General features: G+C 40.3%; 2 protein-coding genes across 2 annotated transcripts; both read right to left on the reverse strand.

The window, feature by feature from the left end:
• Window positions 1-581: 581 nt before the first annotated feature.
• Window positions 582-17,473, reverse strand: GCAT (glycine C-acetyltransferase). Its single transcript, XM_083365460.1, has 9 exons — window positions 16,989-17,473; window positions 14,751-14,881; window positions 12,308-12,409; window positions 11,465-11,611; window positions 10,598-10,752; window positions 8,615-8,697; window positions 6,298-6,469; window positions 4,696-4,817; window positions 582-1,745 (listed from the first exon to the last, which is right to left on the reverse strand). Exons 1-9 carry the CDS (start codon window positions 17,185-17,187, stop codon window positions 1,594-1,596), a joined length of 1,263 nt encoding a protein of 420 aa, XP_083221586.1. The 5' UTR covers window positions 17,188-17,473; the 3' UTR covers window positions 582-1,593.
• Window positions 17,474-22,325: 4,852 nt separating this feature from the next.
• Window positions 22,326-24,522, reverse strand: H1-0 (H1.0 linker histone). The gene has a single exon (XM_083365471.1). It carries the CDS (start codon window positions 24,074-24,076, stop codon window positions 23,498-23,500), a length of 579 nt encoding a protein of 192 aa, XP_083221597.1. The 5' UTR covers window positions 24,077-24,522; the 3' UTR covers window positions 22,326-23,497.
• Between the last annotated feature and the right edge of the window lie 377 nt (window positions 24,523-24,899).

Raw genomic sequence — 24,899 nt, forward strand, 5'->3', positions numbered from 1 at the left:
GGGGGCAATAAGCTGACTTTGTAAAAATGGGGGGGGGGCAAAAGCCCTAATAAGCAGGCATATACATAGAATGAAGGCTATTGCTAAGCACATTGATTTGTGCTTCTTAGATTGTAAGCCGCCCTGAGTCTTCGGAGAAGGGCGGGATATAAATGGGATTAAAAAAAAATATGTATGTGAATATCCTGCTTTGTCATATTTTTCAAATGTTCATTTCCTCTACCCTTGACCTCCCCCACTCAGCAAGCACACTATAACCTGGAAAGCTGCAATAATGAAGAGGATTAAGGAAAGACACTTTGATATTCGTCTCTTTCCTATTCAGTTTGCTGTTGCTCAGGACAACACAATCCAAGAGGTATCGCTGCAAAATGTCGAGTAAGATGAATTAGAGAAAACTAGGAAAGGTGCTTATGTCCGATTTTTCCATGTGTTTCGCAAAGGTACCTCATGTAATTCATTGATCGCACAGAATGTATGTTTCTAGCCATTGCAACTAGCTCACTGGTTGCCACCATCCTTGTATGTAGCGCAAGATGTGCAGAGATATTATTTTCACCTCAGACAGAAAAAGGTTTGGTTTATGCTAATTTAATGAGCAGTCAATACTGCTTTTTTAAAAAAGAAAAATGACAATGCTTTAAGGTATATTTTTATATCTTATAAAGATATACATTATATCTTATAGTTATGCTAGTCTGATTTTACAGACCCGATCGCTTTCTTAATTTTAACAATGGATTATACTAGTAGGGCTTCCGTATGGAGGCTACAGAAATATAGAATCACTAGCCTGGTGCACTATATTTCTTTGCTGCTGTTTTGTGCTGTCCAGATTTTTACAGGCCAGATATGGTAATCTCATGTACATGGTAGAGTAGCAAAATCAAATTTGGCTTTACCCCATTGCAAATATGCTTGTACTCTGGCTTCTTTGCCCCATTTAGAACAGATCCTATTCCCCACTCCCCTCTTCCCACTTCTAATTCTTTTTTTATACAAAGGAGACTATTAAAACACAGAGAACCAGTATATTTGTTAATATTTTGGTATATTGTAAGGGCAATGAATATATCACAATGATGGAATTTCATAATGAAAAGCAATACAGTATACTGCAATGTATGTATGTTCTGCTGCCTTGGGGTCCCTGAGGCCAGAGTTACAAATATGCCCTCTAGTGATCAATCTGAAGAAACTGCTTCCATAAAGAGAAATTTAGTTCTGCAATGAAGAGGTAAAATGGAGCCACAATGCCTCATCATAAGACCCAAATCAGAATGGAGTATTTTATGCAACCATTTCCCTTGTTTTATAGGCTCTGATTGCCTTTGACCATGGGAGAGGCAATCATTATTAATCTTCTAGCATAGTATTGGACTGTAGTTCTTAAAAAGACATAAACCTTCAATTAACATTGCATCATTGGAACTATTGCAAAGTAATCCATATAAAAGGAGCAGGCAAACCGTGGGATTTGGAACTATAATTTTCACAATCCTTATCATTGGCAAAGCTTAAGGGTTATCTGACAGCAAAATAGCATCATTTGATTCCAGTTGTAGAAAGGCACAGTTCACTTCCTGCAGCCATTTAAGGCAAGGCTCCATGTTTACGTCCCACTTCAATAAAGGCCTCCACACATCGATCAATATCCTCTTCACTGTGAACAGCTGAGATCTGAACTCGGATACGGGCTTTTCCTTTGGGCACTACAGGATAGCTGAAGCCAATGACATAAATGCCTGTTGGGTGACAAAAACGGTGCTGCTGTTAGTCCAACCTTGGTTTTGCTGTGGGTTGACATAAAGGAGTGAAGTTGGGATTGCTCTCTGCACTTGGGAAGGGTAGCTGCAGCTAGGTAAAAATGCTTCCCACTTCCGTTTCCCTCATACATTCATTCACTCACAATTCTACTCACAAGTACCCAAGCTGGTGTTCCAGCTGCCTGTAATAATTGAGTCACATCTGGCATTTTCAAGCACAGGCTGATTTACATCCCACCTCAGTTCATAGCTTACAAAAGCAAACACTAACAGAGTGGATGTGGACGAGAAAAAGTAATAAGCCAAGGACATGCAGATGAGAGGGGTGGAGGTAATGTCTGGAGATTGGCAGCTATTACAAGTAGGCAACAGGACTATCATTCAACAAGCCATGGTGAGCAGCATATCCTGGTGGGAGGCCTGCCTGGAGCTTTGTGGGAGCTTGATAGCAACTAGAAAAGGAACAACCACACTGAGGCAACACATTATCCTAACAAGTGCAAGAATTTTTGGAAAAAGGCAAAGGTTGCATGCTATTTTATAAAATTTGAGACTTTTGTTTGAATGGAATATTAAAAGACTGAGCATAAAGGACTATGTATTAAAGATGTATTTACATGGCAATGGCAACAGGGTAGAGCTTGGACAAGAGATTGGATTAGAAGATTAGGTTCCTTCCAGCCCTATGAATTTAGGACCCAGAACAATAGCCTGTTGTTGGGAAGGTGTGTACTGCAATAAAGCATTGTGTACATATTTGCTACAGTGTGGTGTGTCCAGTCCTAGGAAGCTTCTAAAGCAGACCACAGTTGAATCACCCTTGGCATCCTCTGCTTCAACTGGCCCTCCAGAGTTTCAGGCCAGAATCTTTCCTAATCTAATTAGGAGAAAAGTTCTAAAGAATGCAGAAGAATGAACAGAAAAAGGAGATGCTCTTGGAAGAGTAGATGGCTTTAAGAAGAGAGAAGACAAGGAACAGAAGCAAGTAGCTAAATTGAAAGGGCATTTCAGAATACTCCAAGTCAAAATTCTGATTTCACTGCCTCTTTATGACTCATCAACCAAGGTGGAAGCAAATAAATCAGCAGCCCTAAAGTACTATATAAAAGGGATGCGGTGGCTCAGTGGGTTAGGACGCTGAGCTTGTCGATCAGATGGTCGGCAGTTTGGCGGGTCGAATCCCGAGTGCCGCGTAACAGAGTGAGCGCCTGTTACTTGTCTCAGCTTCTGCCAACCTAGCAGTTCGAAAGCATGTAAAAATGCAAGTAGAAAAATAGGGACCACTACGGTGGGAAGATAACAGCGTTCCGTACACCTTTGGTGTCTAGTCATGCCGGCCACATGACCATGGAGACGTCCTCAGACAAGCGCTGGCTCTTTGGCTTTGAAACGGAGATGAGCACCGGCCCCTAGAGTTGGAAATGACTAGCACGCATGTGTGGGGGAACCTTTACTTTACCTTAAAGTACTATATAATGTCTTAGAGATAATTCTAGGATCTCTTTCAAAATCACAAAATGGCACATTTATGAGACAAAAGAGAAGTTGGAAATTGCTAAAAGTTCAGTTGATATTTGCCATGACTCATCATAGGGAAGATGGTCACAAACTATTTTCCACTCCATAGATACTAAGGTCAAAAATAATGAATACAAGCTGCAGCTACCTAGATTTCACTTAGACATAAGCAAAACTACCCAGTAGTAAGATTTGTGGAAGAGTTGAACAGTCTACCTAGGAACGTCGTGGGTTCTCCATCTGAGAAGGCTTTTAAGGAAGGACCCTTCTTGAGGATGACTTAATTGGTTTTCCTGGATCCAGTTCACTGAAGTAGATAACTCTTGACATAATCTTTCAGTTGTTAGATAGTTCCATAATTCTATGAATTCCAAAAAGGAATTTCTGCTTCATTTATAAAAATAGTAGAATTCTCAGAAGCAGCAATTTAGTTCATATGTTTCTTCTACAGGCAGATGTTGAGCTTTGGTGGCCAATGGGACCAGGATTGCTATTGCTGAGCGATGTGGTCGTAAACTGTGATGCATTGCTGTGCCAGTGTGCAAGCACAAGATGGCTAGGGAAGAAGGGGGTTGGTGGGTGCATGTTTGTGTGCAAGTGCAGGAAGGCCTAGGGAAGGAGGGTGTCAGTGAGTATGAGCACGCTAGGGGGGAAAGAGGGAACAGCGTATGTGAATGAGGGAAGAAAAGCTGGGGAGGGGATGCTTATCACAGTGACATGTGATCTTCCTCGCCAGCTTCCCATTGACTTTACATGCAGAAAAGGTTGGTAACAGTGATCATGTGACTGTGGGATGCTCTGATTCAGGGGTGTCCAACCTTGGCAATGCTGGCTAGGGAATTGTGGGAGTTGACGTCCACAAGTCTTAAAAGTTGCCAAGGTTGGACAGCCCTGCTCTAACTGGTCGTAAGTATGAGCTGGTTGCCAAGTGCCCAATTTCTATTCACATGACTATGGGGGAGGGGAGGGGTGGTGCAGCAACGGCTGGGACTTTGAAGACTGATCCTAATTCCCTTCATTTAGTGCCATAATAAATTAAAACCGTCACTGAACAAATGATTGCAGCTCAACTATTTGAAATTGAAAATTGCCAAGATGTTATCCTCATTTACCTGTTCTGTTAAAGAATAAATTGAGTGGGACAAGAAAGCACTAGTTCCAACTCTGATGCCCTTCAGTGCAGAAGGTTGTGATTTCTTTTCTTCTCACAGTGCTAATATTTTAAGCAGGCTGTTACAAATGCCCTCTAAAAGTTATGGATTATTACTGCCCATGATATCTATGACAGAATGTTTAAAGGATACTGGATATAGTATGATAACTTTAAGCCCTCCTACGATTTAATTGGCACTGAAACCAATTCCTGAGGGCAAAGCAATCACAAAGCCCCCTACCACTACAGAACATTTACCTCTTTTTAGTATATCATCAGCCATCACTGAAGCTAACCGGGCATCACCCAACATCACAGGGCAAATAGGATGGTTATTGCCTGAAATTGTAAATCCAGCTGCTGCCATCTTACTTCGGAACCTGCAGGTCAGAGGAAAATCATATTTTATCTATTTTGAGCTAAATGGATATGCCTGGCATCTCAACAATTCAATCCTTAGGAATAGTAAATTCCTAAGAAAATTCATATGATAGGTGCCAATAATTATATAAAGTGAGAACCATTGAGAATTTGTGTGGTATAAGGGGACAAGTTCCACTTCTGAAAATAAATAAGATCTAAGCATACTTGATTATTTAGTTAGGCAACAACTGACTCCAGCAACTCTCTTCTTCTCCTTCCCACCACTGACTGCAAAGAAACTACAATAGTTTGGTGAAGTATGCACACAGACAACTCATTAAGGAGTCAGATGGCTCCTACTCTCTCTTCCCCCATCCTCACACACAGAAGACTGGCTGAAGTGCTTTCCCCATCTCACATTAACCATAAGAGGATTCAGAGCTCATTTGCAATGAAGGCACAATTAGTCTAAATTCCATATTGCTGATCTCAAATCATTAGGAAGAAGACCAGGAGAAGCAGCACTTGGTGCTACCAGAATTGGATGTGTAAGTTCAGCACATTGTGACACCTTTAAGAAGAGGCCAAGGAAGAACAGGGTAAAAATGGTTCTCATGAAACTGACCAAAGCAGTTACATTAAAACTCTGCCAATATCCACAGAATGCTGGGGAAATATCAGAAAATGAAATGGAACATTCTGGAGGCTGGCTGGCTAAAACAAGAGGACCATGTTACTACATTTTAACAGAGGTTCTACCTTTTCTATAAGCTGAGCCAGTTTCATTAGCTCACCTAATTGGCACAGCAGTACAAGGTACTTCATTGCCTTTGCCTGAAATGTTGAGCATTCATTAAGGATTGGGATCAGTATATAGAAAAAGCAAATCAAAATAGAAGACAACAGGAAGAAAAACAAATCCTTCCTATAAGGAGAAAATGTGGAAATCAGATTAGTCTCAACTGTGTAGCAATTCTTAGTACATCTTTTAGGAGACAGAGCTATATATGGAATTATAAGTATTTCAGTGGGAGTACATCTGTCTGAGGCAGAGAGTTTGGTTCATTTCTCAGTTCTCATTTGAAAAACAGTTATTGGAACTGGATGAATAAGGATGAAAATATAAACTTCTCAGCCCAAGCTGATAAGCCTCTTTTTTCCATTTGTATCACAAAACATGCCCAATGGCTAAAATATGTATTACTGGAGGGAATCCTTGCAGAGTAAGGACTGCTGATTTGTTAAACTCTAGAGCATGTTTCTCAATTCTTGCATCATGCTAAGACATTACACAACTTGCTTAGTTTCTCCTTGGCATTCTGTGTTTATGGTTTAACCATGGTTTATGATTTAGCATGCAGTGCAAATATAGGTTTATTTAAACAGTTAAGCAACCCATACACTAGTTTGATAGGTAAACCAAATCCTCTTGCCCTGTAGTACAATCTATTATTAGATAAATTATTAGAGTGAAGGGCACAATATACCCTCCCTTACTGTGAAGTCTTGGCAGCCATGGACTGTGCAATGGCATTGCTCTCCATGAGTAGGTCCAGAGCTTTGGAGGCACAGCCCACAACCGCAGGAGGCAAGCTGTTGGAAAAGAGGTAGGGGCGAGAACGTTGCCGCAGAAGATCCACGAGTGCTTTAGGACCAGTTGTATAGCCACCTACAAAGAGAAAAAGTATTTTTTCTATTACAGGCACCAAGGCTTGTAATTCACCAACCAGTAATCCCCAGTGAGTCTTCCAAGGACCTGACACACTGTATTTTTTGCTGTTTTCATATTCCAGACAGTGATGATCGAAGATCCCAATGGATTGCCATCTTAACTGGTGGTCTGTGCTCCTCTTGATAATTCATACTCTTGTGAGGAAGAGTAAGTACAGTATAGGTAGTCCCTGACTTACATTTACAATTGAGCCCAAAATTTCTGTTGTTAAGTGAGACATTTGCTAAGTGAGTTTTGCCTCATTTTACCACCTTTCTTGCCACAGTTGTTACGTTACTAACCCGGTTGTTAGGTGAATCAGCGGCTTCCCCATTGATTTTGCTTGTTAAAAGGTCGCAAAAGATGATCACATAAACTTAGTATGAATGGTCACAAATATGAATTCAGTTGCCGAGCATCTGAATTTTGAACACATAAGCATCGGGGTGCTACAAAGGTCATGTGAAAAATGGTCACAAGTCATTTTTTTTCCAGTGCCATTGTAACTTTTTAACAGTCACTAAATGAACTGTTGTAAGTCGAGGACTACCTGTACTCAGCAAAAAGAGCAACCAAGTTCTTTACTTCACTTTGAAAGGAACCCACATTAGATGCAGGAAGAAGAAATAAATGGCAAACATGGGCAAAATGTTTTGTTTTCCTTAAGGAGAGGTAAATCAATATCTCTGTGGTCAGCAACTATACTTTTGAATGGCTAGAGCAGGGGTCTTCAAACTTGGCCCTTTTATGACTTGTGGACTTCAACTCCCAGAATTCCTCAGCCAGCTTTGCTGGCTGAGGAATTCTGGGAGTTGAAGTCCACAAGTCATAAAAGGGCCAAGTTTGAAGACCCCTGGGCTAGAGGTTGTAGGTGCAAAGAACTAAAGACAGCATAGGATGAGGTAAAGCCTGAATTTCTGGTTTTTCTTTCTGTTACAATAAGGCTGTTGTTCCTATCAGTGGCTTAATACACATCACTTCTCCTTTAGCCCCAACCTGAAGAAAATTATGTTGATATTATTGGGTGGTTTGCTACTAAATTTCATCAGGGGAATGTTGAGGGACTCGAGAAATGTCACAAAATGGGCCAGGTTGATGGAATGTGGCCTGCAGCCAACCCAAATTTATCTAATGGTCATAGATATTGCAAGAGGTAGACTTTAAAGTGTTATGTATGTTTAGAGGCTTGGCTAGGATTTCCTTTCAAAAGGGGTCAGTAAAAGAGTTTAAGTCCTCCATAGTTAGAATGGAGAAAAACAATGCGAAGGAACATGGATATGGGAAGATAAAACCCATCCAAAATGCTTCTTCCTTCCATGAATAGGTTTGTGTGGTGTTGGTGGATCAATTAGTTTGGTGTGATACATACCCAGGAGTTACAGCTGACCAAGAAATGGACAGAAATAGTACTAAGACTGGACAGCCGTGAATTGCTACCTGAAATTCAATTATTCTCTTAAATTGCCTTTTCTTATGCAAACTTCGGTCTTGCGCAGCCTTCCCCAAAATGAAGCCTACCATCCTGACAAATAATAATGGCAATTGGTATCAAACACATCTAGGAAGCACCAGGTTGGAATAGGCAAAGGTGTCTTTAGCACAAGACCATAAATCCATGCTCTCCTTCAAACTTATTTCCATACAAGGAGCAGGAAGATCTGCAAAACTGCTTGTGATGTAAAGCAAGGCATAAAGAGCCTTGGTGGAGCAGTGGGCTAATGCCTCCTTAAGTAACACCAGCTGCCTGCAATTAGTGCAGGTTCGCATCCCACCAGGCTCAAGGTTGACTCAGCCTTCCATCCTTCCGAGGTAGGTAAAATGAGGACCCAGATTGTTGGGGGCAATTAAGCTGACTTTGTAATAATGCCGCTTGGGGGTTTGTGTGAAAGCCCTAATAAGCAGGCATATACATAGAATGAAGGCTACTGCTAAGCTTGTAAGCCGCCCTGAGTCTTCGGAGAAGGGCGGGATATAAATGGAATAAAAATAAAAATAAAATAAAATAAAACAGTAAGCTAAAATAGAAAATAAATTGTCCTGTCTTTCCTCAAGGCTTCCAGGGTTTGGAAACTATATGTTAAAACCACTAGCTGGAATTGGCACCTGCTGCTCCCCCAAGGGCTTTTCCAAGTGTTGAGTTGATGATTGTTACTTGATCCATCACTCCCAAAAGCTCATCGGTGCCCCTGCAGGGAGAAAAGAACCTTAATAGTTTAAGCCAGGGGTGTCAAACTCCTGGCCCGCAGGCCGGACGCATCATCCGGAAGCCACGCCCACCCCATTGCCAGCAATGGCAAAACTGTCCCGATACGTTGCGCGATGTTGCGAGTTTAACATGTCTGGTTTAGGCAATTCAAGTCATAGTAACAACAATCCAAAATCAGCATGCTTACACTAACTCACTTCATGTAGCCTTGCCCTTCCAGGTAAGGATACAAGCAACTATCTAGTTTGAAAAGGAAAACTGTAAATTCTAATAGAATACAAGCCATTATTACAGTCTTGTCCAACTCAGCATTGGGACTCGGATGATGGGAGAATTGCAATTCAATACATCTGGAAGGCATCAATCAGGGAAGATTATTCTATAGCACACACATTTTTGTATGTTCTTGCTTTTTAAGTCTCCCTCGAAAAGACTTTGCCCCCAACAGATCTAGAATTGTCTTCCACACGTCTCTGTACACATAAGAAGTCACTCCAGATTAAGTTTGATGTCCTGTCTGCACAGAACTCTTCCATCAAGCATATTGTTCTTCTTGCTATTAAAAAAGCTCTTATGCTCAGAAAGTATTGGGAGATGTATTCAAAAGAATCTATTTGAAAAAAGGGACTAACAAAGTCTGATAGCAAGCAGTATACATTATACTCAGATCCAAAGTGAAAACATATGCTTCAGATCCAGCATATGAGCCCTCTCTCTATTTGCCAGCTATTCTTTAAAGGAGTAGAAAGAAGGTACTCAATGCTGGGTTTGAAGAACTCTTGCACTCTATTGGATCTGCATATTATACACCTCAAGGTGAGTATATAATCTGAATGTGCTTATTTCTCCACAGCACTTGTGTTGCAGAAGATTAATATAGTTTTAGGAATACTTATCTACCGCTCATGATCAATTCCCAAAAGAATTCCCAGAAACACAGTCTGAGAAAAAATTGATCTATGTACAAGGAGTAATGCAAGCATAAATAAAAGGCTAATACTTCCCTTTAAATACAGAATTTCACACAAATGTAAATACCGCATGGAATGCATTGTATTTGTTGTCATCCTACAAGCAGAATGGCAAACACATTATCGTCATCCTTTAAGCAGATCCCCATTCCATCAAACCTTTTATAATGATGTAACTTCAATTCTAGTCCATGATTCTTGTTATCAAGAACCTATTATATACTGCTGAGAGAGGGATAATATACAGAGAATCCTCACTTAAACCACCGCAATTCGGACCGGCAACTCCATTGCTAAGCAACATAGTACATCACCAAACCCAACATATATCAAGCGACTACAATTGTTAAGTGAATCACCTGCAGCTGTTAAGCCACAACTTGCAACCTCTTGCCAGCTTCTCCATTGACTTTGCTTGTTAGAAGCTGGCTGGGAAGGTTGCACATGATTGTATGACTGTGATATGCTACAAATGTTGTAAATTACACTTGTTGCCAAGCATTTGAATTGCAAACCCATTGCTGCATGGAAGCTACAACTAATGTAACTTTGATGATGGTCATAAATCTATTTTTCAGTGCCATAGGACATTCAAATGGTTGCTAAACAAGACAGTCATTAAGCAAGAACTATCTATACTATGCAAAATCATACTGTGTTTCATTTGATCTTGACTTAGCTTGTTGTGTAAATCCAATCATTGTGGACCAGAAATCATATCAATAATGCTTTGCAGTGCTTTGGACATCATGGTTTATTTAAGAAATCATGGATAATTTGATGTGACAAGTCAGAATGCAGGATGTGTATACACAGAAACAAATTTTAATTTGCTATTCTCAACAAATATAGTCACTATAGCTGCTTTTCTAAAATCCTTTCCATCAGAAAAAAGTAATAGTTTCTTACCTGCCATTGGGCCCAAGAAATCCAGTGGCATGACATTCATCGATAAAAACAAAGGCTTTGTATTTATGAGCGAGGCTACATATTTCCTTTAAGGGGGCAATATCCCCATCCATGGAAAAAGCACCATCTGTGGCCACCATCCGTAGACGATATTTCTGTGCAGAACAGTGGGTAACAAAGTATGGGCAAGAGATTCTGTCTAGTTAAAGAACCTGAGAATTTTCTTTTGCTTTGGTTTTTGGGAGATCTGTTCTACTGAACAATCTAGGACAGAGGTCCCCACCCCCAGGTTGCAGCTCATTACTGGCCCATGACCTATTTGCAACTGGGCCACGCAAGTGGTGGGCCAGTGTGCAGCTTGTCTTGCATGAGTGGCAGGGTGGCATGTGTGCACACACATTTATAAGAGCCTTGGTGGAGCAGTGGGCTAATGCCTCCTTAAGTAACACCAGCTGCCTGCAATTAGTGCAGGTTCGCATCCCACCAGGCTCAAGGTTGACTCAGCTTTCCATCCTTCTGAGGTAGGTAAAATGAGGACCCAGATTGTTGGGGACAATTAAGCTGACTTTGTAATAATGCCGCTTGGGGTGTGTGTGAAAGCCCTAATAAGCAGGCATATACATAGAATGAAGCTACTGCTAAGTTTGTAAGCCGCCCTGAGTCTTCGGAGAAGGGCGGGATATAAATGGAATTAAAAAAAAATGTGTAGATCAACTTGCACTTGACCTGTGTGTGCATGTTCTGGCCTGTTGCTGGTGCAAGTTGAGCAGCACGCACACATGTGCACCGGCCCATCGCTCATGTGGCCCGGTTCCCCTCTCCCCACCCTGTGCCACCAAGCTGCAAAGGAGTAGTCCAGCTACTAACCTGTGCATCCTGCAATTTGACTTCCAGATCTTGCATATCCATATGTTTGTAACGATACTTATTGGCTTTACAAAGACGGATTCCATCAATTATGGAAGCATGGTTCAGTTCATCTGACAGTATTGCATCTTCAGGTGTCAGAAGTGCCTGTAAATATCAGAAAAGAAATTGTTATAAAAAACAATCCCATCATAAATGGGAATAAACATTTTAATATTGCTAAGGTATTTATTTTTGCTGTTTGGAATGTTGGTATGTTTATTTTGCATATATGTAATAACAGTCTTTTTACTTGAACAGTTGTTTTTCTTTGACAGCTATTTACATTTTTTGTTCTATACTCTTATGTCTGTTTCCATATGCAAGTTTCTGGAATACTGTTTACTACATACTTATGACACATTAAGCCATGGTTAATCATGATTAAATAAATTATATTTGGCTGGGTTTACACAATAGACTAAACCAGATCAAATCATATGATCAGCTTGCCTTCAGAAGCTGTGAGTTCTCCAACACTGGAGGCTTTTAAGAAGGGACTGCACAATCATTTGTCTAAAATGGTATAATAGGATGTTCTGCTTGAGCAGGGGGTTAGGCTAGAAGACCTCCAAAGTCCCTTCCAACTCTGTTATTCTGTTATATCATATCATAAACCATGTGACGAATCTAATCATGGGGCCATAATAACATCATGATGGATCAAAACAATTTTGTTATTTATTGTAATAAATCTACTATAGCAAATCATTCAGAAATTACTGCAAAGACAATTGCCCTGCGATTGTGATGGGTAATCCACCCCTCACTGCGTCAGTCTCCTATTTACACAAAGTTAATAACCTCAAAGATCCCAGCATTGGCATCAAAACAGCTGATGTAGAGAATGGCATCTTCTCTTTGATGGAAATGAGCAATCTTCTCCTCCAGATCCTTATGTATATTCTAAAAAGTTGGAAAACAGACAAAAAAAAATCCCAACATAAATGACCACAACTATCACTATTACTCATGCAGGTTGAAAAATCTACACCCATATTTTTGGAGATATAATCACAGTGCATGCACACATTGATAAATCATGATTTGCCTCAATCTCAGTAGATAAGAGTCATAAGCAGCACTGTGCCATAAACAATCCAACACATCTGAGAATAGTAGCTTGAGAAAAAATGCTATTTATTATCTAATAGATCCGTACCTCCAACATTATGCTCAATTAATTTCAGTATGTCCAGGAGTAACTCAGTTCTCCACACAGAATAAACTTCTGACACAACACCAAACACACAGTATCTACACAGTCAAATCTGAATGGAAGGCTGATATTAAATTCTGTTTCATTTTCAGAAATATCCAAATAAGTCAAAGTGCATTAATTATTATCCCGCCAAGACAAATCAAAGTAGCTTTAGATTTAGAAGGGCCTACTATATGAGAAGGGACGCGGTGGCTCAGTGGGTTAGGACGCTGAGCTTGTCAATCAGAATGTTGGCATGTAAAAATGCAAGTAGAAAAATAGGGACCACTATGGTGGGAAGGTAACAGCGTTCCGTGCGCCTTTGGCGTCTAGTCATGCCGGCCACATGACCACGGAGACGTCCTCGGACAAGCGCTGGCTCTTCGGCTTTGAAACGGAGATGAGCACCGGCCCCTAGAGTTGGAAACGACTAGCACGCATGTGCGGGGGAACCTTTACCTTTACTATATGAGAAAAGACAACATCCGAATTGGATAACAGGTGTATAATAGAATGCTGAGAAACTCAAATCTTATGAACTTTAGGCTCCTAAGACCAGAAATGTGTTAGTAATGATATTTTTTCATCTTTTTATCTTGCTTCCTGTCCCCAAGTTTAGTACTTTTGCTATAGAATTAGAGATTCCATAATATAAACCTGAGGGCTGTGCACTGCTTTGGATTTAAAGGCAAAAAAATTTACTCAGCCTGCAGGGGCATGCATCTGCCTGCAATTTCTTCAGCCAAAAGTCTTTTCCTGGGATTGTGCTGTAAGCTGGGGAAAGGTCCTGGAGATTTGAAATTTCAACTATAGAATTGCAACCAGCCAGCCTTCCACAGAAGATCTATATATTGCTCGGGTCAGAAGGAGGGCTGAGAAGATATACAGTATGCAGACCCCATACATCCTGGACATAAAATTGTAGGGGTCAATATGTTGACTCTGTAAACCACTTAAAGGTAAAGGTAAAGGTTCCCCTGCACATGCGTGCTAGTCGTTTCCGACTCTAGGGGCCGGTGCTCATCTCCGTTTCCAAGCCGAAGAGCCAGCGCTTGTCCGAGGATGTCTCCGTGGTGATGTGGCCGGCATGACTAGATGCCAAAGGCGCACAGAACGCTGTTACCTTCCCACCGTAGTGGTCCCTATTTTTCTACTTGCATTTTTTACGTGCTTTCGAACTGCTAGGTTGGCAGAAGCTGGGACAGGTAACAGGCGCTCACTCCATTACGGGGCACTCGGGATTCGACCCGCCAAACTGCCGACCTTCTGATCGACAAGCTCAGCGTCCTAACCCACTGAGCCACCGCGTCCCTTGTAAACCACTTAGAAAGGGCTATAAAGCACTGTGAAGCGGTATATAAATCTAAGTGTTAAATTCTATACACTGTTTCAATTCCTCCCCCCCAAGACAATGCTATAGGGCAGGGGTAGGCAACCTCGGCTCTTTTATGACTCATGGACTTCAACTCCCAGAATTCCTGAGTCAGCATAGCTGACTCAGGAATTCTGGGAGTTGAAGTCCATGAGTCATAAAAGAGCAGAGGTTGCCTACCGGTGCTATAGGGCATTGCAGATCAAAACTAGACACAGGGACAGTTTTTCCCTCATGCTATCACTCTGCTGAACACTAATTCTTACAGTGCTATCTAATATCTATGTGTATTTACCCATGTAGTATGGCTATTGCATTATTTATCCTTATTATATTCTTTACTCTTTATTGGTATTATTTTGATTATTATTCTGTTGCTTTGCATGTACACTGAGAGTTTCTGCACCAGAGACAAAGTCCTTGTGTATCTAATTGCACCCCATATGTTCCAAAGCACTTTTATTGCCTCCAAATTAAAGTGCTAAACAGTTCTAAGAAATAATACAACAGAACTCTGTCTCGCTTCTGAAAATCTTTAACCTATGCCCAGAGCAACTGTTAAGCAAAATTAAATTTTCAAATGCTTGCTCTGCAAATGTAGTGCTATCAGGTATTATTCATTGAATTATAAAATGTTAGCATTTACACAGATCCACATTCCTATGCCTTCCTACTTGTGTTCCACAGATGAAGCGGACAGAACTGAGGCCAGCTCCGTACTTTTCCAGAGCATCATGTCCAGCACGAATGACTTCTGGATGACTAGAAAGTCCAAGGTAATTGTTGGCACAGAAATTCAGGATATCTGCAAAAAATGACATGTATTAAGAAGAGGAATTGAACTGGGCACAAGTAGTTGAGCCCTGTGCATCTTCTTAAATAATTCTATATTTCTATATATTATATAGAGAAATATATTCCATATTTCAATTTTTAAATTGTAGATATGATTTTGTTTTATGTCATGAAGTGGTCTTGTCTACTTAACCTAGTTTATTCTTTTTGTCTGAGATTTGAACATCTGAAGATAGAGCCTTAAGAATAACATCCTATAGGTCTTCCTCAAGGTTGATCCTCAATTGCAGGTTTCAATACTATATATATGCACATACAGTATAAGTAGTCCAGGCCCACTAAAAAGGCCTTTCTTTACACCAGCAAATATGGGAGAATGAATCTTTGTTTGGATTGTAATGGATATAAATGCAAATATTAATCATGGGACTAGCAAGATCAAAGCTAAATTATAATATTAATCTACTCCAGAAGTGGGTAAATTGAGGTCCCAAATATGAATACTTGAATCCCTTTCTTGTTGGCTTGGAACCACCTTTGGCACTGATGGGCTGAAAGAAACCTCAAGAGCCTGTGCTGTCAATAAATCTGGGAAATAGATGAAAACTAAAGTAGAGTCCTAACAAAAGATATCAGTGTTAAAAAACATGAATTCCCATATCTACCCCAAACCCACTCTTGTACAAATATGGCCTCATTCAAAAAAGTTGATCCCAACCCTTAAAAGTCCGCCCTTCTTCACTTATCCCTCCTATCCCAACTTTCTTAACTCAACTATCACAACAATTTTCACATGAGTGTGGTGAGGAAGGAATTGGCCATGGAGATGGTATGAACATTTATGCAACAGGTTAATTCTCACTCAGAAACTTGCAACCTGTGCACTGGTTTCTAGTTCAGCAAAATTCCAAGTACCACTCCTTTTTAAACGTATTCTCAAATGACACAGTGCAGGTCAAATTATTTAGATGAATAAACAAAAAGAAATACTAAAGAGTTAAAAATGCTGTCTCTAAATGGAAGTAGGGACTAAAATGATAAATGTTGTTCTGTATACAACCACACAGCCTCGTGATTGGCTAATCCAGCCGGCGGGAATTCTTGGACACCGGGTTGGGTGCCTGAGGCAAGGCGGGAGATTCCAGCCAGAGGGTTGGCCAGCGTCCGGCCGGACATATAAGCAATACAGGGCCATGCGAGGGCACGTGCAGTGAAATAAACAGACTAAACCCCAACCCGTCTCCGTGTCGTCTGTCGCCCCACCGAACACAACAAATGTGATTTGAAATAAGCAGGCGGAACATGCTAGCATTAATATTTTAGCACAGCTTTTGTGACTATATGAAATTTCTCATAATACATTTGATGAAAATATATTCTCACTTGATAGTTTGGATTAGCTGCATCTGAAGATTTTTAACTTACACATCATTAGAAAAAGCTTTATTCCTAGAGCTAATTTTTATTTACAGTTGAAAAATGGCACTGAAAACTGTGGGAAATTTGCAGATGGCTCCCAATAAGAAGTTTCTAGATTTTGTTTTAGCAAATCAGTGGGTTAGGGTTTAAAAAAAATGTCAAATCAGTATTACTTGAATTTAAGATGAGTTTTATTCAACAAAATACCATTTTTCAGGACTATAGGACACCCCAAGGGACATATAAGAAAGATTGGGTTTGAACCTTTGTGTGTTAGAAAGACCACAGATGCATAGTTCCTAAGAAAAAGATGTGGTGGCTCTTTCTGCAAAGTCAATAGGAGCTGTCCCATACAAGAGAACAGTAACCTTAAAAAACTCCCTTTTATAGAAGTGACGGGGCCCCGGAGCTGACTGAACTCTCTTATCAACTCAGGATTGAACCCTAAACCTTCTGAACGAAAGCGAGCATCTTCACCACTGGGCCACTCTAAAAGTAACCTAAATCCTCACCCCTTATACTTGATCTGGGATTTCTTTTTCCCCTTTTCTTGTAGGGTTAGTAGCATCATGATAGTCTGACTTCAGCTTACCAAATGTGCCAGACCTATAAGAAAAGGGAACATGATTTCCCGAAACTATTGCCAAATAGTTTCCAAAGCTTCGTTTCTCTTTCGTTTCTGTTTCCCAATGGCTTACCTCCTCGGCTGCCTTCCACAGTAATATGCGGGCCTTGCTTTGATGTTATCACCCTCTCGTTCTTCCAGGTCCCAGCCCCTCGGATACCTTCCAGCTCACCCTCCAGCAGGCGCTTGAGCTGGGCCAAAGCAGACTGCGCCCGCGAAGGGCTGCATTGCCCCAGGACAACCGGGGACCGTAAGAACTGGCTGCACCACATGGCTTCGAAGGCAGAGCGCCACACCGACAAAGGGAGAAGATAAAATTTGAGAGACTACTCACACTAGGCATCGAGTAAAAAGAGGTGTGGACTGAGCAGCCAATCGGAGAACAGAAAAGGCTTCTTCCCTCCAGCCGCACCAATAAGCAGCAGGATTTATTTAAAGAGACAGAGAAACGCTAAGGGGAAAAAAAATGATATTCTGACACTTAAGCGGAGCTGAAATTGAACTGAAATTGGTAAGGAGCGGAATGAAAAATAGCCAGATGGGTTATTGGAACAAGTAATGCAGGTCTAACAGGAAAGAATATAAAGAAACCTGAAAGCTGGCTTAAGCTGACTTTGTAATAATGCCGCTTGGGGTGTGTGTGAAAGCCCTAACAAGCAGGCATATACGGTACATAGAATGAAGGCTACTGCTAAGCTTGTAAGCCGCCCTGAGTCTTCGGAGAAGGGCGGGATATAAATGTAATAAAAATAAAAATAAATAAATAAACTTAAAATTATCTTGCTTAAAATTAACCGATCACCTTTGTCAGCAATTTTGCATTTGTTTAGGAGCTTTGTTTCTCTTAGGATGCCTCCTCACTTTTAAAAATTATGGAGGTTTTGTTTGATTAGTTATATTTATTGATATTTATTGTATTAAAAACTAAAATGGATGCATTTTCTGCTATTATTGCTTATTATTATATTATTTTAATATTGTATTATTTTTCAACATAGGCTGGCAAATAATTTCAATTTTACAGACCCCTCAGTGGGTCTTGGGAACCCCCAGTGGTCGTAGGGCCACATTTTAAGAAATACTGGTTTAAGGGAATGTTTGGCTAGAAAAACAATGGAAAATTTTGAAAATGTATGTTAATATGGATTAGTAAGAATTGTTGTGAAACACATGGTATTTCCTTCTCTCCCCCACCCAAGTTAATGCAATTGAAATCTCTGAAAAAGAGAAGCTTGTTTTTGCTGAGTTAACACAACAGACTACAGCAACATGTGATTACTTGTATGTGGCTTGTTAAGTGAACACAACCAATGGCTCTTGAAGCTACTGGATGTTTCTGGAAATGGAACATGGCATAATAAATCTATCTGGTTGCCTGTTTTCTGTGCTCAACCTTCATTTCTGAAAGGAAATCAAATGGTATACAGTATAGTATGCATTAAAATTTCTCATGGCTGTTATTCAACAGCCTTTTTACTCTATTAAGCAGCACTGGGGTTTTAGGTTTTCTCTGAGCCTCAGTACTTCTCCAGACAGGCGAATGCCTGTATCAAATAAAATTACACTGCCAATTGCAAACTTTCCAAAGTAGAAACTTTGGAGATGTTTTGCTAGGTTTCTTGGTCAAATTACTCTCACATTTTCCCTGTGGAACTGCCTTGAGGTCAGTTTGAGAGCTACAATCAATTTATCATATACAAATTATTAACAGAAGTCAGGACATAGGATCAGTTCAAATTGCCAGTGCTTTTTCTTTAACACATACCCACATGGGATCAAAAACCTCTCTGGAATTGACTGATACACACCCAGGGATCTTAATGTGATGTTCTGTTGAGTAAGATAAGGTGGATGGAAATTGGAGGGGACCATCTCCTACAGAATGATTTCTCTTCTTGGCTTGTAGAATGATGACCTTTCCAAATAGGTCTATCTAACTCTGATTTCAGGCTAGGAAAATTTTGTTTCCAAATTCAAAAAGTTTATCTCAGACAGGAACAGGGACAGCTCACCCACACTTCCTAAACTAGCTTGCCGATCTAGATATCTTGTTTATATGCTGAGAAATGTGCCAAAGGTGCTTTTTCAAAAGGCAACTGGATTTTTTTCCTTGAAGATTATAATAATAATAATAATAATAATAATAATAATAATAATAATAATAATAATAATAATAATAATAATACAGCAACAGCAACAACAACAACAACAACAACAACAACAACAACAACAATAATAATAATAATAATAATAATAATAATAATAATAATAATAATAATAATAAGTTGGAAGGGACCTTGGAGGTCATCTAGTCCAACCCCCTGCTAAGGCAGGAAACCCCATAACATTTCAGACAAATGGCTGTCCAGTCTCTTCTTAAAAACTTCCAGTATTGGAGCATTCACCACTTCTGGAGGCAGGTTATTCCACTGGTTAATTGTTCTGTCAGGAAGTTTCTCCTAGGTTGCTTCTCTCCTTGACTAGTTTCCATCCATTGCTTCTTGTCCTGCTTTCAGGTGCTTTGGAGAATAGCTTGGCTTCCTCTTCTTTGTGGCAGCCCCTGAGATATTGGAACACTGCTATCATGTCACCCCTCGCCCTTCTCTTCGTTAAACTACACATACCCAATTCCAGCAACCGTTCCCTATATGTTTTAGCCTCCAGTCCCCCAATCATCTTTGTTGCTCTTCTCTGTACTCTTTCTAGAGTCTCGCCATCTTTTTTACATCGTGGTGACCAAAACTGGATGTAGTATTCCAGGTGTGGCCTTACCAAGGCATTGTAAAGTGGTATTAGTACTTCATGTGATCTTGATTCTATCCCTCTGTTAATGCAGCCTAGCACTGTGTTGGCTTTTTTGCTGGATGTTTTGCTTCTCATCCAAGAAGCTTCTTGGATGAGAAGCAACACGTCTTCAAGGAAAAACAAAGTCCAGTTGACTTTTTAAAAAACACCTTTGGGACAACAATGACTTGCATGAGAATCTCCATGCTGAAAAATGCCATCCTGTTGCCAGTACTGCAGTAAGAGACAATTGAAGCCCTTCTGCAAAAGAAATATGGGATGGATTAGGAATAAGCGTTTGCCTCAGGCAGAACTGGTTGACCTTGCCCAGTTTAAGAAGCATTCCCAAATTGCTGAAATGTTTAATACGTATCTGGTTCATTGCTAGGGATCATTCAAAGTGCTGGTTACAATTGGTACAATTAGTGGTTTAGGATCTAATTACTTGAAAGATTGCCTCTCCTGTATAAAGTTGTCTGGCTTTTGAGATTTCCAATAGTATGTGATATCCAAACAATTCCCTGATAGAGACCAACTTCTTTTTAACTACTGTACCCAGATTTTATTTTTGTTTTGTTATGTTTGTCATTGTTACACTTCATATTGTTCTTTTGTGTTTTGGGCTTGACTGTAAGCCCCCTACGGAGATCAGAGAAGGTAAGAAACAAATGAGGGAGCGGAAACAACATATCTATTATCATGCAAATAAATGTCTATATCAATGCATTAATAAAGCAAAATTATAGATCTGACAGTGAGGTCTCCCATAAATTGTTTAAAATCTGCCCATTATTCTCTTGCTTGCCTTGAATTACTAAAGATGTATTGAACAAATTAGGAAAAATACACATATTAAGCTCTATGAACACCTGGTTCCCCGCTATCACATAGGTTCAAAAAAATTGAAACTGAAAAGCTCAGTTGATAGGGGATTCACGAAAGTGAATCATCAAATAAGGTTGCAAGTAATTTACCAACATGCCAGAATCTTTCTGTTCCTGCATGTAATATTTACACATGATTTTGTGCTACCCTTTATATCTGTTCTAATTTAATGTTCCTTATATAAGTTGAATATTTTTATTCTGCTTGGAAAATGTTTGTATATGAGAACATCTGGAAAGCAGTCAAAATGGAGGTGTAGTTTTTATAATGAAAATAATACATTAACTTGAATAATAACTTAAATAATATATTTAATAATATTCACTAGGATTGTTTAAAGATGAACATATTTAGCTGGATTTGTGTGTGAAAATGCAAATTTGGGGAAAAATGAGATTTCTCAAAATTGTGCTAGGAGGATATGTTATTATATTCACTGTTCTTTAATAATCTATGCTTACAATTACTAGTTTACAAGACTTTATTTCATTTATATTATTTCTTCCTATGATCTTCAAGGATGGAAATTCACCCCAAACCTGCTCATTATTCTGCTTATATTTCAGCTAAGAGTGTCAGTTATTCCTATTCTATTTTTCAGTTTTTTTCATGTTTTTGAGTCTGGAAACGCCAGGGTTTTGTTTGCATGCCTGCTTCATTCAAAGGTAGATATTATTGGAACACAACACCTATTTCCAAAATTATTTTGTTTGTTTAGGTAACAGACTTGTTCAGCCTGGAGACTTTGGCTGACTTCAGAGATACCTATTTACAGTGAGTTCAGGCAGCCAAGTGCCAAGCATGTTGGCTTAAAGCAGTGATTGTGGATGCATTTCCTAACTGCATCACAAGACAAATGACATATTTTCAGCTATGTGTGATATAGCTATAGAAAGTGATATAGATGCACGCCTTCTTCCAGTTTCCCTTCTTTATTTGCCTTTATTTTATCTCAATCTTATGGCTAGATGCAGGAGCCATCGTGAAGATTTAGCTACAGAGCAAACATCCCTGCACAGAAATTTTCCATTTGGAATTTTGATCTTAAACATGTTATACAAATGTCAATTGTTTTAACTTTATAAAGCCACACCTGCATGGATATTCTTGGAGGAACAGATGTATTTGTTCTGTGGAAGTACTTTCTGCATTCCACAAGTTCCAAATATTCTATTCAAGTTGTTCCTATCTCTATTACAAATTCCAAACCAGGAACTGTGGGACCATCTGATGATTCTAATATCAAATGTGTTTGCTATCTATGATAGTATGTAACAAGAGTTGTCAACATCGTAGCAGACAATTGTCTCACTCACACACACACAACTTGCAATATAAATGCAACTTTGTCTATAGTTCACACAGGGTTTTTAGACAAAGAACTAAATAGCAGGTTGAAGATTTTTTACCGTAGAATACATTTTCATAGTAAAATGAGATTATGTCTTGTTCGGCTGACATCTAGTGGCCAAGTTATATTGATTTTTCTGTGATGAAAACTTCTCCTTTTCAACCTGTCAAACAGCCAGTTTCTTAATTCGTCATCAATGCTATAATAAAGCTTTCTTAAACTCATGCTTTCCAGATATGTTTGATGAAGATAGTATCTGGAGAGCACCAAAACTGAGAAAGCTAGTGATCTGTCTAATGTTGAGGATAGGGTTAGGGTCAATCTGAAATTTTATAAAAATGATTTTTACATAACAGTATATCAAAATAAAGTAAATGAATAACTAAAATGTTAGTTTTACATTTTATTTTAAACCCTAAAATTACAAAGACAGCTAAATCTTCCTTGCACAAAATTACACATACAAAGTAAAATGAACAATCAAATATCAATCCTATAAGAATTTTCTTTTGTTTAAACATAAGCATACTTGATTTTTTAAAAAATCTGGAGCACTTAAAATTATGTTTTCCATTCCCCTCTTGGGGAAGTACATTCCAAATCTTAGCAATAATTGTATACAGCTTCTTATTCAATATTGGCTACGTTTGTGTTATCTATTACCCCCTACATTTCTTCTTCCTCCCTTAACCCCAAAAGACTCATAATTAGAAAGTGAAGATTGGAAGGAATCTTGTAGATTATACTCATGTAAAAGTTGTAATTTTAGGTGGCAGACACTGCAGAACTGGGAAGCATCCAGATTCCAATAGCAATTAACACTTTCTCTTGAAATTGCCAGAACCAGACGGTGGTCAGACTGTGCACACACCCCATCCTGATTATTTCTATTCTCTTTTCAGGAAAAGAATTAACACCTTCACTTTAATCCAATGTGGCCAATATGTACAATTAATAGGGAGAAATTCAAATATTTGCAGTATTTTTCACTGGCCCTATTTCTATCTTCCCTATATATAGCACAGCCCCCCTCTGAAAGAATGAAGTCAGTGGAAAGCTTATTAACCTCAACCAACCCAATCTTCACTAGGTCTAGAAACAATCATCCACCATATTAGCTAAATTGGGAGCTTATGCATCCATGATAAAACAAGTTCTATTTTTTTCTTAAAAGCCAATTACAATGAACAGTTGAGGGCATATTCAGTTGAGGAGATCCAATTAAGGAAGGCCCATAGCACATCCCCTTCAAATATTTCTCAAATCTTCCTCCAAAAATAAGAACACTAAGAATGTCCCTCATTAATCTTCCCTCATGCTTACACATGTATTGCATACCTTAATACGGAAGGGAAATAAAATAATGACATAAAAATCTCTTTCAAAGTACAATAGAAAAACAAAACCAAACCCCAAATGTAGCTTCCATATGAATGGGTTTTTTTAAAGTATAGGGCAAGAATTGTTCAGTCTTTATAAAGCTGCAATAGAAATGAGTAGAGAATAAAGAAGAAATCTATTTACAGAATAAAGTTCCAAGAAAGAAGTCCCAAACTTGCCCCTCACTTTTTCTTGGTCGACTTCTTTGCACTGGACTTTGCTTTGGGTTTGGAGGCTTTTGCTTTTTTAGGCTTGGAGGCCTTCACCGGCTTGGCCTTGACAGTCTTTGGCTTCTTGGCTTTCTTTGGAGCAGGTGCTGGCTTCCTTTTGGCTTTCTTTGCTGCAGGCTTAGACTTTTTAGCCGGGGACTTGGCAGCAGCTTTCTTGGGCTTAGTGGCTTTCTTGGGAGTTGTAGCCTTCTTGACTTCCTTTTTGGCCTTCTTGACTGGAGCCTTCTTGGGTTCATCATTCTTGGCCAGGCGGAAGGAACCTGAAGCCCCAACACCCTTGGTCTGCTTCAAGACACCTGTTGTGACCAACCTCTTGATCGACAGCTTGATTTGGGAATCTGCATTCTCCCCTACCTTGTAGTGGCTCTTGATGTATTTCTGGATAGATTGGCGTGAAGAACCAGCCCGGCTCTTTTCAGCCTGGATAGCAGCCACAATCATGTCAGAGTACTTGGGATGGTCCGTGGACTTCTTGGCTGCCTTGGCCCGCTTGGGTTTGGCAGCAGGTGCTGTGGTAGAGTTTTCAGTCATCCTGCTGTGCAGTTTCCTTTCAGAAAGACAGGTCTGGTGTCTGGTCCTAAACTTTCTCTAGACACGTGGGACTTCTTTTCAGCAGCCTGCGTGGTACAGAGGACCCTGCTGAGATGTACTGAAACTTCACCAACAGTTTCTCTGACAAGAGTTCTTTTTTAATGCCCAGGGAGGATGTCACCTCCTTACAGTCTTTCCAGGCAGTTGGTGGCAGGGCGTGGTCAGGACAGTCTTCTTTGGGAATGCACACTCCTGAGAAGCAGCTCTGGCTAAGGCCTTCACCAGTCTTTTCAGGAAGCAGGTGTCCGCACTCAGGCTTGGGGACTGCTTTGTGCCCAAGCCCAGCTCCTGCTTGTCTTCTTTTTTCTCTCTCTCTGGGACTCAATTCCCCACCTCTTCTGACAGCTTCTGCTGCGCCCTGCCTCCGCTTCTTGCTCTGTGTCTGGTTCTCTAGGCAGCAGCCGGCGCATCCGGGTATTTAGCACTCAGGCGCGGACCGCGGTGAGGACAGGGTTGCTGGCTGCCTGTTCAGGCCCCGAATGGCGCCGCGCCGCCGACATCTGTGTTTCTTCCGCCGCCTAAAGAGGATTTTTCCCGCTTCTCCCCGTGGCTCTTGGGTTCCGCACCACTGCCGCCGGCTGCTCTGGTCCTTCAGCTCTTGGTCCCCGCGGCCGGCTCCCTCTGCAGCCGTCCTCCGCCGCTTCAGGGCGCCCCAAACGGCGCTGGGTGCGAGTGGGGCGCCTCGACATTTCCCCTTTGCTCCCCCCTAGCGAAGCAGCCGAGGGGAACCCAGCCAAGAGGGAAAGCGACAAGCAAGAGGCAC

Source organism: Vipera ursinii (genome assembly GCF_947247035.1).
Source record: "Vipera ursinii genome assembly, chromosome: 6".
Lineage (NCBI taxonomy): Eukaryota > Metazoa > Chordata > Lepidosauria > Squamata > Viperidae > Vipera > Vipera ursinii.